At 52.1% G+C, this 19,999-nt stretch overlaps 1 protein-coding gene across 1 annotated transcript in view; it reads left to right on the top strand.

The window, feature by feature from the left end:
- Positions 1-5,801: 5,801 nt before the first annotated feature.
- The window catches only part of LOC140192659 (uncharacterized), a gene marked incomplete at its 3' end in the record, with an annotated part of 28,119 nt that continues 13,921 nt past the window's right edge, over positions 5,802-19,999 (top strand). The window contains 4 exon segments of the mRNA XM_072250189.1: positions 5,802-7,361; positions 10,213-10,260; positions 14,237-14,299; positions 15,707-15,757. Coding sequence (XP_072106290.1) covers positions 5,802-7,361; positions 10,213-10,260; positions 14,237-14,299; positions 15,707-15,757 — 1,722 coding nt within the window.

Raw genomic sequence — 19,999 nt, 5'->3', positions numbered from 1 at the left:
CAGTAGGGATGGTGTTACCAAGTTGATGCACAGTGTTAGATTTACGTCACGTAGTGTTGAGGGAAAAAGTTCCACTCTAGTCTCCTCTAGCCACAAGATCTTCTTCCACGTCTTTACAGTATCTTCTAAGTGATGCTTTGCAAAGTCCTTGGGGCAAGGATATGCTTTTCCATAAATACCCTTTTTCTGGCATCACAGTAGCCTCTCTTACAAGTGCCATTCTCCTCCGGTGACTGAGCCTCAAGATTCAGGGGAGTAGATTTGGGACGGAGATGAGGAGGAACTGCTTTTCCCTAGAGGGTGGTGAATCTGTGAAATCGTGCCCTCTTGTCCTAGACTCCCCCCCATGGGAAATAACTTTGCCATATCTAATTTATTCAGGCCTTTTAACATTCGGAATGTTTCTATGAGATCCCACCCCACCCCCCCACCCCCACATTCTCCTGAACTCCAGGGAACAGCCCACGAGCTGCCAGACATTCCTCATACGGTAACCCTTGCATTGCTGGAATCATTCTCGTGAAATAAGATGTACAAGATCTGCAAGTCGAAGATTCCAAGATTTGCAAGATTTCGAAGTTCACACTCTTGAGATGGCAAGAATTAATGTAATATTATACAGCAATGGGTGCACATTCACACCGTCTAGATAAGAAGCGATGGTAGTATTGCACAGTATCGCACAGGGCGTCTGCGATAGCAGGGTGTGGTAAACAGAGGTTAATAACAGTCTACAGGAGAGGGGGTGTCATCACTTCCCCAGCTATCGGTTGACTCATAATCAGAATCAGGTTTATTATCACCAGCATGTGATGTGAAATTTGTTAACTTAGCAGCAGCAGTTCAATGCAATACATAATCTAGCAGAAAAAAATAAGTAAATCAATTACAGTTGATGTATATTGAATAGATTAAAAAATGTGCATTAAGCAGAAACACTATATATTAAAAAAAGTGAGGTAGTGTCCAAGGATTCAATGTCTATTTAGAAATTGGATGGCAGAGGGGAAGAAGCTGTTCCTGAATCGCTGAGTGTGTGCCTTCAGGCTCCTGTACCTCCCACCAGACGGTAACAGTGAGAAAAGGGCATGCCCTGGGTGCTGGAGGTCCTTAATAATGGATGCTGCCTTTCTGAGACACTGCTCCTTGAAGATGTCCTGTGTACATCTGTCCTGGAGCCAACTAAATTTACGACCCTCTCCAGCTTCTTTCTTTGCAGACTCATTATAGAGCCTAATAGCCAGCGGTAGGAATAAACTCATATCATGCTCTTTGGAGCAGTGTAGTTGTCTTAGTCTATCACTGAAATTGCTCCTCTGCTCAGCCATGGTGGCATGCAGAGGGTGAGAAACATTGTCCAAATTGCCCGGATTTTCCGTAGGGTCCTTTGTTCTTCCACAGACCTCAGTGGCCAGTTTGACTCCTATAACAGAGTCAGCCTTTCTAATCAGTTTATTCAGCTTATTGCCCCAGTCCACCACCATATAGAGTATTGTGCTGGCAACAACAGAGGCCTGCATACTCCAAAGGACTTGAAACTGTGGTAAAACTATTTGAGTGCTTGAATAATTCACTCAGTAATCAACTCAGGACTATTAGGCCTGCATTGCTTATTTGTCAGAATTATTCTCAAAGTTTAATGAAATCATTCTTTAGTTGCAAGGGAATGATGTGAATCTTATCAAAGTCAAATCCGTTGTCTCCACATTTCTGTCCAAGTTAACCCTATTTAAGTGCGACCTATTCCAACTCTGAGTTGGACGAGAAAGAAAGAATACCAGATGATGATCCTCAAGTACACAGTGCCCACCTGGATTAGCGCATAAAGACACACCAGAGAGATTTCAGGATCTCCTCTCCATCCAAATTCCAGATTGGGTGATAAATCCATTCCTGAACACTTGTAATGAGGAATTAACAGGAAGGATGGAGGAAGAACTGATCTCACTGCAAAGTGACTTTCAGCAGAAGCTGAAGTTCAATAATCACATCAAGATGTCTGTTTGCAGAAAGAAATCTCTGAATGCTATCCTGCACTGTGCATTAAGGACAAAATGTTCTTTATTGACTTTCCAACATCATATTTAGTGGAGTACATTTTTAGTGCAGTCGCCCAACTTCTTTCAAGCAATGAAGCAGACTGCAAATTACTGAACGTGGGGATCTGAGACTCCTTCTGAAAGACAGTCAGCCTGATATTGAGAAGCTGATATCACTGAACCAAGCTCACCCATCTCATTGAAAGGTGAAAAACAATGAGGTGCTGAATAGTTGGACTACTAAAATTGTTGATGAATATTGTTTATACTGTAATTAAATAAAGAAGTAATTTTATTTGTAGCTTAAAATAGACTGGAATAATTTTTGCTGAAAAGAGAGAGAGGACGCTGCGGAGGGAGGCTCAGTAGCACAACACTTTACAGTACCTAGCAGGTTAACATGGAATGGTGCAGCTTGGTCCAGAGCAGGTAATCGGACTTGATTTCAAGCCTTTTGAGAAGGTGACGACCAATGTGCTTGATAAAGATGGGATTCACAGATTGTCTGCCTGGTGTCAGTGTCACATAACCAGGACTTGTGATCTGCACCAGTTGCTCATACGACCATCCACCACCTGCTCCCATGGCTTCACGTGACCCTGATCCGGGTGTTGCGGGGTGAGGGGACTAAGCAGGTGCTACACCTCGCCCAAGGGTGACCTGCAGGCTAGCAGGGGGGAGGAGCACCTCACACCTCCTTTGTGGAGACATACCTCCACCCCGCCACCCAACAGAGGTGGCAGCAGATGCAGACACACTTGTGGTGTTCAGCAGGCGCATGAACGTCAACAATTCGGAGCACAGAATCATGTGTCCTAAAGAGCAAATAGCTCAATTCAGCAGTCAAAAAAACTCCACCCTTCCACGTTCAATAAAAAGAGTAGGGGCAAAACTGAATATATAGTTCAGTCAGCCATCTACACAGAGCAAAAGAATGCAGAAATGTAAATGGTGCGTCACCTGACGCAGGTACAGGGTAGGTCAGGCACAAACAGAAACTACAGGCAGTCGAGCTTCGTACACAACTCCAAGGGTAGCACAACTCCTGGAATGAAGTTGAGCTAATGGTCCCCTCAAATGCAATTCAAATTGTTGGAAATGTATTGAGGCAAATCAAGTGCCTAAGAAGAATAATGTGAACTGCCTTAATGACTATCGCCCGGTAGCACTCACATCTACTGTGATGAAATGCTTTGAGAGGTTGGTCATGACTAGACTGAACTCTTGCCTCAGCAAGGACCTGGAGCCATTGCAATTTGCCTATCGCCACAATAGGTCAAAGTCAGACGCAGTCTCGATGGCTCTTCCACCGGGACAATACAAACACCTATGTCAGGATGCTGTTCATCGATTATAGCTCAGCACTTAACACCATCATTCCCACAGTCCTGATTGAGAAGTTACAAAACCATCTGTACCTCCCTCTGCAACTGGATCCTTGACTTCCTAACCGGAAGACCACGATCTGTGCAGATTGGTGATAACATATCCTCCTCGCTGACGATCAACACTGGCGCACCTCAGGGGTGTGTGCTTAGCCCACTGCTCTACACTCTATACCCATGACTATGTGGTTAGGCATAGTTCAAATCCCGTCTATAAATTTGCTGATGATACCATTGTTGGTAGAATCTCAGGTGGTGATGAGAGGGCATACAGGAGTGAGATATGCCAACTAGTGGAGTGGTGCTGCAGCAACAACCTGGCACTCAACGTCAGTAAGATGAAAGAGCTGATTGTGGGCTTCAGGAAGGGTAAGATGAAGGAACACATACCAATCCTCATATAGGGATCAGAAGTTGAGAGAGTGAGCAGTTTCAAATTCCTGGGTGTCAAGACCTCTGAGGATCTAACCTGGTCCCAACATATAAAGGAGGCAAGACAGCGATTATACTTCATCAGGAGCTTGAAGAGATTTGGTATGTCAATAAATACACTCAAAAACTTCTATAGATGTATCTTGGAATGCATTCTGACAAGCTGCATCAATGTCTGGTATGGGGGGAGGTCGGCTACTACACAGGACTGAAAGAAGCTGCAGAGGGTTGTAAATTTAGTTGGCTTCATCTTGGCTACTAGCCTACAAAGTACCCAGGGCATCTTCAGGGAGCGGTGTCTCAGAAAGGCAGCGTCTATTATTAAGGACTTCCAGCACCCAGGGCACGCCCTTTTCTCACTGTCATCATCAGGTAGGAGGTACAGAAGCCTGAAGGCACACACTCAATGATTCAGGAACAGCTTCTTCCACTCTGCCATCCGATTCCTAAATGGACGTTGAACCTGTGAACACTACCTCACTTTTTAAATTTATTATTTCTGTTTTTTTGCACAATTTTTAATCTATTCAATATACATACACTATAACAGTACTGGATTTACTTATTTATCATTATTGTTTCTTTCCTTCTTCTATATTGCATCGAACAAATTTCACGACACATGTCGGTGATAATAAAAGACAGAGAAATTCATGGAAGTGAAGATAATGTTTCCAGAATTTGCTGGTTTAGCTACAATTGTCACACAAAATGGTACTGAAATCTCAGCTCTCCTTCATTGATCTTTTCCGCTGGTAAATCTCATCAGCATCTTAATTCCAAACCAACATGATTTGGAAACATGAAGGAGAAGTGGATTCTTGGCTCCTCACCGGCTCAGCGATTTTGAGCCCTTTGTACCAATGTGACAGTAAATGAGAGGGCTGGTGTGTGTTCAGTGTGACGCCTGATCAAAGGGAGTCTGTGCAGATTTCGGTAATGTCCCTACATTGTTCCTGGCCTCCAGCAGCTGGTGTGCAGCTGGAACCCACAGTAATTCTGCAGGGGGGGGCATGAGATTAAGTTTTGAGTTGAAGGGATCAGCTGCAATTAATCACTTTATTTTCAACAAATCACTAAGGTTATACATACTGATGGGAATGTAATTTGGATAATGTGCACAAAACTCATGCCAATTTTTTGGTTTTAAACAGAGAACAGGGTCATTACAGAGGCAAAGACAGCATTCAGATCAAATGTGTCAGAAACAGTGATGAGCAGTTCAATGGCTACAAATCTGTCCAGAGGACCTACTTCTTCAGCAGAGCTCAACACATCATCAACCACACCAACTGCAGAGTCCAGCACGTCGAATAGCACACCAACGACAGAGTCCAGCACAACAACCACACCGACCACAGACACCAGCACATCACCTGCAGAGTCCAGCACGTCAGCCACAGAGACCAGCACAACAACTGCAGAGTCCAGCACATCAGCCACAGAGACCAGCACAACAACTGCAGAGTCCAGCACAGCAACAAACAAACCAACCACAGACACCAGCACATCGACCGCAGAGTCCAGCACGTCAACCAGCACATCGACCGCAGAGTCCAGCACGTCAACCAGCACACCGACAACAGGGTCCAGGACGTCAAACACAGAGACCAGCACATCAACTGCAAAGTCCAGCACAATAACTGCAGAGTCCAGCACAACGACAGTAGAGACCAGTACAATGACCACAGAGTCCAGCACGTCGACCACAGAGACCAGCACACCAACCACAGAGTCCAGCACATCAACCACAGAGACCAGCACATCAACCACAGAGTCCAGCACATCAACCACAGAGTCCAGCTCACCAACCAGAACACCGACAACAGACACCAGCACACCAACCACAGAGACCAGCACACCAACCACAGAGACCAGCACACCAACCACAGAGTCCAGCACATCAACCACAGAGTCCAGCACACTGACCACAGTGTCCAGCACAATGACCACAGACACCAGCACATCGACTGCAGAGTCCAGCACATCAACCACAGAGACCAGCTCACCAACCAGCACACCGACGACAGACACCAGCACATCAACCACAGAGACCAGCACATCAATCACAGAGACCAGCACACCAACCACAGAGTCCAGCACACTGACCACAGTGTCCAGCACAATGACAATAGAGACCAGCACAATGACCACAGACACCAGCACATCGACTGCAGAGTCCAGCACACCAACCAGCACACCGATGACAGACACCAGCACATCGACTGCGCTGTCCAGCACATCAACCACAGAGACCAGCACAACGACTGCAGAGTCCAGCACAACAACAACCACACCGACCACAGAGGCCAGCGCACCAACCACAGAGACCAGCTCACCAACCAGCACACCGGCAACAGACACCAGCACATCAACAACAGAGACCAGCACACCAACCAGCACACCGACAACAGACACCAGCACATCAACCACAGAGACCAGCACATCAACCACAGAGACCAGCTCACCAACCACAGAGACCAGCACACCAACCACAGAGACCAGCTCACCAACCAGCACACAGACAACAGACACCAGCACATCAACCACAGAGACCAGCACGTCAACCACAGAGACCAGCACATCAACCACAGAGACCAGCACACTGACCACAGAGACCAGCACGTCAACCACAGAGACCAGCACATCAACCACAGAGACCAGCACCTCAACCACAGAGACCAGCACATCAACCACAGAGACCAGCACCTCAACCACAGAGACCAGCACATCAACCACAGAGACCAGCACACCAACCAGCACACCGACAACAGACACCAGCACATCAAACACAGAGACCAGCACCTCAACCACAGAGACCAGCACACCAACCACAGAGACCAGCACATCAACCACAGAGACCAGCTCACCAACCAGCACACCGACAACAGACACCAGCACGTCAACCACAGAGACCAGCTCACCAACCAGCACACCGACAACAGACACCAGCACATCAACCACAGAGACCAGCACCTCAACCACAGAGACCAGCACGTCAACCACAGAGACCAGCACCTCAACCACAGAGACCAGCACATCAACCACAGAGACCAGCACACCAACCAGCACACCGACGACAGACACCAGCACGTCAACCACAGAGACCAGCACATCAAACACAGAGACCAGCACCTCAACCACAGAGACCAACACATCAACCACAGAGACCAGCTCACCAACCAGCACACCGACGACAGACACCAGCACATCAACCACAGAGGCCAGCACATCAACCACAGAGACCAGCACATCAACCAGCACACCGACGACAGACACCAGCACGTCAACCACAGAGACCAGCACATCAACCACAGAGACCAGCACGTCAACCACAGAGACCAGCTCACCAACCAGAACACCGACAACAGACACCAGCACATCAACCACAGAGACCAGCACGTCAACCACAGAGACCAGCACATCAACCACAGAGACCAGCACATCAACCACAGAGACCAGCACACCAACCACAGAGTCCAGCACATCAACCACAGAGTCCAGCACACTGACCACAGTGTCCAGCACAATGACCACAGACACCAGCACATCGACTGCAGAGTCCAGCACATCAACCACAGAGACCAGCTCACCAACCAGCACACCGACGACAGACACCAGCACATCAACCACAGAGACCAGCACATCAATCACAGAGACCAGCACACCAACCACAGAGTCCAGCACACTGACCACAGTGTCCAGCACAATGACAATAGAGACCAGCACAATGACCACAGACACCAGCACATCGACTGCAGAGTCCAGCACACCAACCAGCACACCGATGACAGACACCAGCACATCGACTGCGCTGTCCAGCACATCAACCACAGAGACCAGCACAACGACTGCAGAGTCCAGCACAACAACAACCACACCGACCACAGAGGCCAGCGCACCAACCACAGAGACCAGCTCACCAACCAGCACACCGGCAACAGACACCAGCACATCAACAACAGAGACCAGCACACCAACCAGCACACCGACAACAGACACCAGCACATCAACCACAGAGACCAGCACATCAACCACAGAGACCAGCTCACCAACCACAGAGACCAGCACACCAACCACAGAGACCAGCTCACCAACCAGCACACAGACAACAGACACCAGCACATCAACCACAGAGACCAGCACGTCAACCACAGAGACCAGCACATCAACCACAGAGACCAGCACACTGACCACAGAGACCAGCACGTCAACCACAGAGACCAGCACATCAACCACAGAGACCAGCACCTCAACCACAGAGACCAGCACATCAACCACAGAGACCAGCACCTCAACCACAGAGACCAGCACATCAACCACAGAGACCAGCACACCAACCAGCACACCGACAACAGACACCAGCACATCAAACACAGAGACCAGCACCTCAACCACAGAGACCAGCACACCAACCACAGAGACCAGCACATCAACCACAGAGACCAGCTCACCAACCAGCACACCGACAACAGACACCAGCACGTCAACCACAGAGACCAGCTCACCAACCAGCACACCGACAACAGACACCAGCACATCAACCACAGAGACCAGCACCTCAACCACAGAGACCAGCACGTCAACCACAGAGACCAGCACCTCAACCACAGAGACCAGCACATCAACCACAGAGACCAGCACACCAACCAGCACACCGACGACAGACACCAGCACGTCAACCACAGAGACCAGCACATCAAACACAGAGACCAGCACCTCAACCACAGAGACCAGCACATCAACCACAGAGACCAGCTCACCAACCAGCACACCGACGACAGACACCAGCACATCAACCACAGAGGCCAGCACATCAACCACAGAGACCAGCACATCAACCAGCACACCGACGACAGACACCAGCACGTCAACCACAGAGACCAGCACATCAACCACAGAGACCAGCACGTCAACCACAGAGACCAGCTCACCAACCAGAACACCGACAACAGACACCAGCACATCAACCACAGAGACCAGCACGTCAGCCACAGAGACCAGCACATCAACCACAGAGACCAGCACCTCAACCACAGAGACCAGCACCTCAACCACAGAGACCAGCACATCAACCACAGAGGCCAGCACATCAACCCACAGAGACCAGCACATCAACCACAGAGACCAGCTCACCAACCAGCACACCGACAACAGACACCAGCACATCAACCACAGAGACCAGCACATCAACCACAGAGACCAGCTCACCAACCACAGAGTCCAGCACATCAACCGCAGAGTCCAGCACACTGACCACAGAGTCCAGCACACTAACCACAGAGACCAGCACACTAACCACAGTGTCCAGCACAACGACAATAGAGACCAGCACAACTACCAGAGACACCAGCACATTGACTGCGCTGTCCAGCACATCAACTACAGAGACCAGCACAACGACTGCAGAGTCCAGCACAACAACAACCACACCGACCACAGAGGCCAGCACACCAACCACAGAGACCAGCTCACCAACCAGCACACCGGCAACAGACACCAGCACGTCAACCACAGGGACCAGCACATCAACCACAGAGACCAGCACACCAACCACAGAGACCAGCTCACCAACCAGCACACCGACAACAGACACCAGCACGTCAACCACAGAGACCAGCACATCAACCACAGAGACCAGCACACCAACCACAGAGAACAGCTCACCAACCAGCTCATCGACAACAGACACCAGCACATCGACAACAGAGACCAGCACACCAACCACAGAGACCAGCACACCAACCACAGAGACCAGCACATCAACCACAGAGACCAGCTCACCAACCACAGAGACCAGCACGTCAACCACAGAGACCAGCACATCAACCACAGAGACCAGCACGTCAACCACAGAGACCAGCACACTGACAACAGAGACCAACACACTGACCACAGAGTCCAGCACACCAACCGCACAGTCCAGCACATCAACCACAGAGACCAGCACAACGACCACAGAGTCCAGCACATCAACCACAGAGACCAGCACATCAACCACAGAGACCAGCACACCAACCACAGAGACCAGCACATCAACCACAGAGTCCAGCACACTGACCACAGAGACCAGCACACTGACCACAGAGACCAGCACGTCAACCACAGAGACCAGCACATCAACCACAGAGACCAGCTCACCAACCAGCACACCGGCAACAGACACCAGCACATCAACCACAGAGACCAGCACACCAACCAGCACACCGACGACAGACACCAGCACATCAACTACAGAGACCAGCACAACGACTGCAGAGTCCAGCACAACAACAACCACACCGACCACAGAGTCCAGCTCACCAACCACAGAGTCCAGCTCACCAACCAGCACATCGACAACAGACACCAGCACATCAACTACAGAGACCAGCACAACGACTGCAGAGTCCAGCACAACAACAACCACACCGACCACAGAGACCAGCGCACCAACCACAGAGAACAGCTCACCAACCAGCACACCGGCAACAGACACCAGCACCTCAACCACAGAGAACAGCACATCAACCACAGAGACCAGCACGTCAACCACAGAGACCAGCACATCAACCACAGAGACCAGCACACTGACAACAGAGACCAACACTCTGACCACAGAGTCCAGCACACCAACCGCACAGTCCAGCACATCAACCACAGAGACCAGCACAACGACCACAGAGTCCAGCACATCAACCACAGAGACCAGCACATCAACCACAGAGACCAGCACACCAACCACAGAGACCAGCACATCAACCACAGAGTCCAGCACACCAATCAGCACACCGACAACAGACACCAGCACATCAACCACAGAGACCAGCACGTCAACCACAGAGACCAGCACATCAACCACAGAGACCAGCACATCAACCACAGAGACCAGCACACTGACCACAGAGTCCAGCACATCAACCACAGAGACCAGCACATCAACCACAGAGACCAGCTCACCAACCACAGAGACCAGCACATCAACCACAGAGACCAGCACACCAACCACAGAGACCAGCACACCAACCAGCACATCGACAACAGACACCAGCACATCAACCACAGAGTCCAGCTCACCAACCAGCACACCGACAATAGATACCAGCACATTGACCGCAGAGTCCAGCACAACGACTGCAGAATCCAGCACAATGACCACAGAGTCCAGCACATCAACCACAGAGACCAGCTCACCAACCACAGAGACCAGCACGTCAACCACAGAGACCAGCAAATCAACCACAGAGACCAGCTCACCAACCAGCACACCGACGACAGAATCCAGCACAACAACAACCACACTGACCACAGAGACCAGCTCACCACCCAGCACATCGACAACAGACACCAGCACATCAACCACAGAGACCAGCACGTCAACCACAGAGACCAGCTCATCAACCACAGAGACCAGCACACCGACCACAGAGTTCAGCTCACCAACCAGCACATCGACAACAGACACCAGCACGTCAACCACAGAGACCAGCACACTGACCACAGTGTCCAGCACAAAGACAATAGAGACCAGCACAACGACCACAGACACCAGCACATAAACCACAGAGACCAGCACATCAACCACAGAGACCAGCACACCAACCACAGAGTCCAGCACACCAACCACAGAGACCAGGTCACCAACCAGCACAGAAACAACAGAGTCCCGCACAACAAGAACCACGATGACCACAGAGACCAGCTCACCAACCACAGAAACCAGCACATCAACCACAGAGACCAGCACACTGACCACAGAGACCAGCACGTCAACCACAGAGACCAGCACATCAACCACAGAGACCAGCACCTCAACCACAGAGACCAGCACATCAACCAAAGAGACCAGCACATCAACCACAGAGACCAGCACACCAACCAGCACACCGACGACAGACACCAGCACGTCAACCACAGAGACCAGCACATCAAACACAGAGACCAGCACCTCAACCACAGAGACCAGCACATCAACCACAGAGACCAGCTCACCAACCAGCACACCGACGACAGACACCAGCACATCAACCACAGAGGCCAGCACATCAACCACAGAGACCAGCACATCAACCAGCACACCGACGACAGACACCAGCACGTCAACCACAGAGACCAGCACATCAACCACAGAGACCAGCACGTCAACCACAGAGACCAGCTCACCAACCAGAACACCGACAACAGACACCAGCACATCAACCACGGAGACCAGCACGTCAACCACAGAGACCAGCACATCAACCACAGAGACCAGCACCTCAACCACAGAGACCAGCACCTCAACCACAGAGACCAGCACATCAACCACAGAGGCCAGCACATCAACCCACAGAGACCAGCACATCAACCACAGAGACCAGCTCACCAACCAGCACACCGACAACAGACACCAGCACATCAACCACAGAGACCAGCACATCAACCACAGAGACCAGCTCACCAACCACAGAGTCCAGCACATCAACCGCAGAGTCCAGCACACTGACCACAGAGACCAGCACACTAACCACAGTGTCCAGCACAACGACAATATAGACCAGCACAACTACCAGAGACACCAGCACATTGACTGCGCTGTCCAGCACATCAACTACAGAGACCAGCACAACGACTGCAGAGTCCAGCACAACAACAACCACACCGACCACAGAGGCCAGCACACCAACCACAGAGACCAGCTCACCAACCAGCACACCGGCAACAGACACCAGCACGTCAACCACAGGGACCAGCACATCAACCACAGAGACCAGCACACCAACCACAGAGACCAGCTCACCAACCAGCACACCGACAACAGACACCAGCACGTCAACCACAGAGACCAGCACATCAACCACAGAGACCAGCACACCAACCACAGAGAACAGCTCACCAACCAGCACATCGACAACAGACACCAGCACATCGACAACAGAGACCAGCACACCAACCACAGAGACCAGCACACCAACCACAGAGACCAGCACATCAACCACAGAGACCAGCTCACCAACCACAGAGACCAGCACGTCAACCACAGAGACCAGCACATCAACCACAGAGACCAGCACGTCAACCACAGAGACCAGCACACTGACAACAGAGACCAACACACTGACCACAGAGTCCAGCACACCAACCGCACAGTCCAGCACATCAACCACAGAGACCAGCACAACGACCACAGAGTCCAGCACATCAACCACAGAGACCAGCACATCAACCACAGAGACCAGCACACCAACCACAGAGACCAGCACATCAACCACAGAGTCCAGCACACTGACCACAGAGACCAGCACACTGACCACAGAGACCAGCACGTCAACCACAGAGACCAGCACATCAACCACAGAGACCAGCACATCAACCACAGAGACCAGCTCACCAACCAGCACACCGGCAACAGACACCAGCACATCAACCACAGAGACCAGCACACCAACCAGCACACCGACGACAGACACCAGCACATCAACTACAGAGACTAGCACACCAACCAGCACACCGACGACAGACACCAGCACATCAACTACAGAGACCAGCACAACGACTGCAGAGTCCAGCACAACAACAACCACACCGACCACAGAGACCAGCGCACCAACCACAGAGAACAGCTCACCAACCAGCACACCGGCAACAGACACCAGCACCTCAACCACAGAGACCAGCACATCAACCACAGAGACCAGCACGTCAACCACAGAGACCAGCACATCAACCACAGAGACCAGCACACTGACAACAGAGACCAACACTCTGACCACAGAGTCCAGCACACCAACCGCACAGTCCAGCACATCAACCACAGAGACCAGCACAACGACCACAGAGTCCAGCACATCAACAACAGAGACCAGCACATCAACCACAGAGACCAGCACATCAACCACAGAGACCAGCACACCAACCACAGAGACCAGCACATCAACCACAGAGTCCAGCACACCAATCAGCACACCGACAACAGACACCAGCACATCAACCACAGAGACCAGCACGTCAACCACGGAGACCAGCACATCAACCACAGAGACCAGCACACTGACCACAGAGTCCAGCACATCAACCACAGAGACCAGCACATCAACCACAGAGACCAGCTCACCAACCACAGAGACCAGCACATCAACCACAGAGACCAGCACACCAACCACAGAGACCAGCACACCAACCAGCACATCGACAACAGACACCAGCACATCAACCACAGAGTCCAGCTCACCAACCAGCACACCGACAATAGATACCAGCACATTGACCGCAGAGTCCAGCACAACGACTGCAGAATCCAGCACAATGACCACAGAGTCCAGCACATCAACCACAGAGACCAGCTCACCAACCACAGAGACCAGCACGTCAACCACAGAGACCAGCAAATCAACCACAGAGACCAGCTCACCAACCAGCACACCGACGACAGAATCCAGCACAACAACAACCACACTGACCACAGAGACCAGCTCACCACACAGCACATCGACAACAGACACCAGCACATCAACCACAGAGACCAGCACGTCAACCACAGAGACCAGCTCATCAACCACAGAGACCAGCACACCGACCACAGAGTTCAGCTCACCAACCAGCACATCGACAACAGACACCAGCACGTCAACCACAGAGACCAGCACACTGACCACAGTGTCCAGCACAAAGACAATAGAGACCAGCACAACAACCACAGACACCAGCACATAAACCACAGAGACCAGCACATCAACCACAGAGACCAGCACACCAACCACAGAGTCCAGCACACCAACCACAGAGACCAGGTCACCAACCAGCACAGAAACAACAGAGTCCCGCACAACAAGAACCACAATGACCACAGAGACCAGCTCACCAACCACAGAAACCAGCACATCAACCACAGAGACCAGCACATCAACCACAGAGACCAGCACATCAACCACAGAGACCAGCACGTCAACCACAGAGACCAGCTCACCAACCACAGAGACCAGCATATCAACCACAGAGACCAGCACATCAACCACAGAGTCCAGCTCACCAACCACAGAGTCCAGTTCACCAACCAGCACACCGACGACAGACACCAGCATATTGACCGCAGAGTCCAGCACAACGACTGCAGAGTCCAGCACACTGACCACAGAATCCAGCACACCGACCACGGAGTCCAGTGCACAAACCATAGGGTCCAGCACACCGACAAAAGAGTCCAGCAGGTCCACCGCAGGGTCCAGCTCACCGATGACAGAGTCCAGCACAACAACAACCTCACCAACCACAGACACAAGCACATTGACCGTAGGGTCCAGCACAACCACCCCGGAGTCGAGTACAACGACCACAGAGTACAGCACGTCAGCCACGGAGTCCAGCACACCAATTAGCACACCGACGACAGACACCAGCACATCGACTGCGCTGTCCAGCACATCAACTACAGAGACCAGCACAACGACTGCAGAGTCCAGCACAACAACAACCACACCGACCACAGAGGCCAGCACACCAACCACAGAGACCAGCTCACCAACCAGCACACCGGCAACAGACACCAGCACATCAACCACAGAGACCAGCACGTCAACCACAGAGAGCAGCACATCAACCACAGAGACCAGCACGTCAACCACAGAGACCAGCACATCAACCACAGAGACCAGCACGTCAACCACAGAGACCAGCACATCAACCACAGAGACCAGCACGTCAACCACAGAGACCAGCACACTGACAACAGAGACCAACACACTGACCACAGAGTCCAGCACACCAACCTCACAGTCCAGCACATCAACCACAGAGACCAGCACAATGACCACAGAGTCCAGCACTTCAACCACAGAGACCAGCACATCAACCACAGAGACCAGCACACCAACCACAGAGACCAGCACATCAACCACAGAGTCCAGCACACCAACCAGCACACCGACAACAGACACCAGCACATCAACCACAGAGACCAGCACATCAACCACAGAGACCAGCACACTGACCACAGAGTCCAGCTCACCAACCACAGAGTCCAGCTCACCAACCAGCACATCGACAACAGACACCAGCACATCAACCACAGAGACCAGCACGTCAACCACAGAGACCAGCACACTGACCACAGAGACCAGCACATCAACCACAGAGTCCAGCTCACCAACCAGCACACCGACAATAGATACCAGCACATTGACCGCAGAGTCCAGCACAACGACTGCAGAATCCAGCACAATGACCACAGAGTCCAGCACACCAACCACAGAGACCAGCACGTCAACCACAGAGACCAGCAAATCAACCACAGACACCAGCAAATCAACCACAGAGACCAGCTCACCAACCAGCACATCGACAACAGACACCAGCACATCAACCACAGAGACCAGCACGTCAACCACAGAGACCAGCACACTGACCACAGAGACCAGCACATCAACCACAGAGACCAGCACATCAACCACAGAGACCAGCACACTGACCACAGAGACCAGCACATCAACCACAGAGACCAGCACATCAACCACAGAGACCAGCTCACCAACCAGCACATCGACAACAGACACCAGCACATCAACCACAGAGACCAGCACATCAACCACAGAGACCAGCACGTCAACCACAGAGACCAGCTCATCAACCACTGAGACCAGCTCACCACCCAGCACACCGACAACAGACACCAGCACATCAACCACAGAGACCAGCACGTCAACCACAGAGACCAGCTGACCAACCACAAAAACCAGCACATCGACAACAGAGACCAGCTCACCAACCACAGAGACCAGCTCATCAACCACAGAGACCAGCTCAGCAACCAGCACATCGACAACATATACCAGCACATTGACCACAGAGTCCAGCACAACGACTGCAGAGTCCAGCACAATGATCACAGAGTCCAGCACACCAACCACACCATCCAGCACATCAACTGCAGAGTCCAGCATAACAAGCACAGAGACCAGCACAACGACCACAGAGTCCAGCACGTCAACCACAGAGACCAGCACACTGACCACAGAGACCAGCACATCAACCACAGAGACCAGCTCACCAACCACAGAGACCAGCACAACGACCACAGAGTGCAGCACGTCAACCACAGAGACCAGCACACTGACCACAGAGACCAGCTCACCAACCACAGAGACCAGCACATCAACCACAGAGACCAGCTCACCAACCACAGAGACCAGCACATCAACCACAGAGACCAGCACGTCAACCACAGAGACCAGCACACCAACCACAGAGACCAGCACATCAACCACAGAGACCAGCTCACCAACCACAGAGACCAGCACGTCAACCACAGAGACCAGCACGTCAACCACAGAGACCAGCACATCAACCACAGAGACCAGCTCACCAACCAGCACATCGACAATAGACACCATCACATCAACCACAGAGACCAGCACACGAACCACAGAGACCAGCACATCAACCACAGAGACCAGCACATCAACCACAGAGAGCAGCACGTCAACCACAGAGACCAGCACACCAACCACAGAGACCAGCTCACCAACCAGCACACCGACAACAGAGACCAGCACATCAACCACAGAGACCAGCACGTCAACCACAGAGACCAGCACGTCAACCACAGAGTCCAGCACGTCAACCACAGAGACCAGCACACCAACCACAGAGACCAGCACGTCAACCACAGAGTCCAGCTCACCAACCACAGAGTCCAGCACTCTGACCACAGAGACCAGCACATCAACCACAGAGTCCAGCACACCAACCAGCACACAGACAACAGACACCAGAACATCAACCACAGAGACCAGCTCACCAACCACAGAGACCAGCACACTGACCACAGAGTCCAGCTCACCAACCACAGAGTCCAGCTCACCAACCAGCACATCGACAACAGACACCAGCACATCAACCACAGAGACCAGCACGTCAACCACAGAGACCAGCACATCAACCACAGAGTCCAGCTCACCAACCAGCACACCGACAATAGATACCAGCACATTGACCGCAGAGTCCAGCACAACGACTGCAGAATCCAGCACAATGACCACAGAGTCCAGCACACCAACCACAGAGACCAGCACGTCAACCACAGAGACCAGCAAATCAACCACAGAGACCAGCTCACCAACCAGCACACCGACGACAGGATCCAGCACAACAACAACCACACTGACCACAGAGACCAGCTCACCACCCAGCACATCGACAACAGACACCAGCACATCAACCACAGAGACCAGCACGTCAACCACAGAGACCAGCACATCAACCACAGAGACCAGCACATCAACCACAGAGACCAGCACATCAACCACAGAGACCAGCACGTCAACCACAGAGACCAGCACATCAACCACAGAGACCAGCTCATCAACCACTGAGACCAGCTCACCACCGAGCACACCGACAACAGACACCAGCACATCAACCACAGAGACCAGCACGTCAACCACAGAGACCAGCTGACCAACCACAAAAACCAGCACATCGACAACAGAGACCAGCTCACCAACCACAGAGACCAGCTCATCAACCACAGAGACCAGCTCACCAACCACAGAGACCAGCTCATCAACCACAGAGACCAGCTCAGCAACCAGCACATCGACAACAGAGACCAGCTCACCAACCACAGAGACCAGCTCATCAACCACAGAGACCAGCTCAGCAACCAGCACATCGACAACATATACCAGCACATTGACCGCAGAGTCCAGCACAACGACTGCAGAGTCCAGCACAATGATCACAGAGTCCAGCACACCAACCACACCATCCAGCACATCAACTGCAGAGTCCAGCATAACAAGCACAGAGACCAGCACAACGACCACAGAGACCAGCACATCAACCACAGAGACCAGCACACTGACCACAGAGACCAGCTCACCAACCGCAGAGACCAGCACATCAACCACAGAGACCAGCACACTGACCACAGAGACCAGCACATCAACCACAGAGACCAGCTCACCAACCACAGAGACCAGCACATCAACCACAGAGACCAGCTCACCAACCACAGAGACCAGCACATCAACCACAGAGACCAGCACGTCAACCACAGAGACCAGCACATCAACCACAGAGACCAGCTCACCAACCAGCACATCGACAATAGACACCAGCACATCAACCACAGAGACCAGCACAACAACCACAGAGACCAGCACGTCAACCACAGAGACCAGCACACCAACCACAGAGACCAGCTCACCAACCAGCACACCGACAACAGAGACCAGCACGTCAACCACAGAGACCAGCACGTCAACCACAGAGTCCAGCACGTCAACCACAGAGACCAGCACATCAACCACAGAGTCCAGCTCACCAACCACAGAGTCCAGCACGTCAACCACAGAGACCAGCACGTCAACCACAGAGACCAGCACACCAACCAGCACACAGACAAGAGACACCAGAACATCAACCACAGAGACCAGCTCACCAACCACAGAGTCCAGCCCACCAACCGCACAGTCCAGTACGTCAACCACAGAGACCAGCTCACCAACCACAGAGACCAGCACATCAACCACAGAGACCAGCTCACCAACCACAGAGACCAGCACGTCAACCACAGAGACCAGCACGTCAACCACAGAGACCAGCACATCAACCACAGAGACCAGCTCACCAACCAGCACATCGACAATAGACACCAGCACATCAACCACAGAGACCAGCACACCAACCACAGAGACTAGCACATCAACCACAGAGACCAGCACACCAACCACAGAGACCAGCTCACCAACCAGCACACCGACAACAGAGACCAGCACGTCAACCACAGAGACCAGCACGTCAACCACAGAGTCCAGCACGTCAACCACAGAGACCAGCACATCAACCACAGAGTCCAGCTCACCAACCACAGAGTCCAGCACTCTGACCACAGAGACCAGCACATCAACCACAGAGACCAGCACGTCAACCACAGAGTCCAGCACGTCAACCACAGAGACCAGCACATCAACCACAGTGTCCAGCACATCAACCACAGAGTCCAGCACACCGACCACAGAGTCCAGCACATCAACCACAGAGATCAGCTCACCAACCACAGAGTCCAGCCCACCAACCGCACAGTCCAGTACGTCAACCACAGAGACCAGCTCACCAACCACAGAGTCCAGCACATCAACCACAGAGACCAGCACATCAACCACAGAGTCCAGCTCAGCAACCAGCACA

This window comes from Mobula birostris, unplaced genomic scaffold (assembly GCF_030028105.1).
Source record: "Mobula birostris isolate sMobBir1 unplaced genomic scaffold, sMobBir1.hap1 scaffold_2062, whole genome shotgun sequence".
Classification (NCBI taxonomy): Eukaryota; Metazoa; Chordata; class Chondrichthyes; order Myliobatiformes; family Myliobatidae; genus Mobula; species Mobula birostris.
This window is presented reverse-complemented; position numbering and strand designations above follow the sequence as displayed.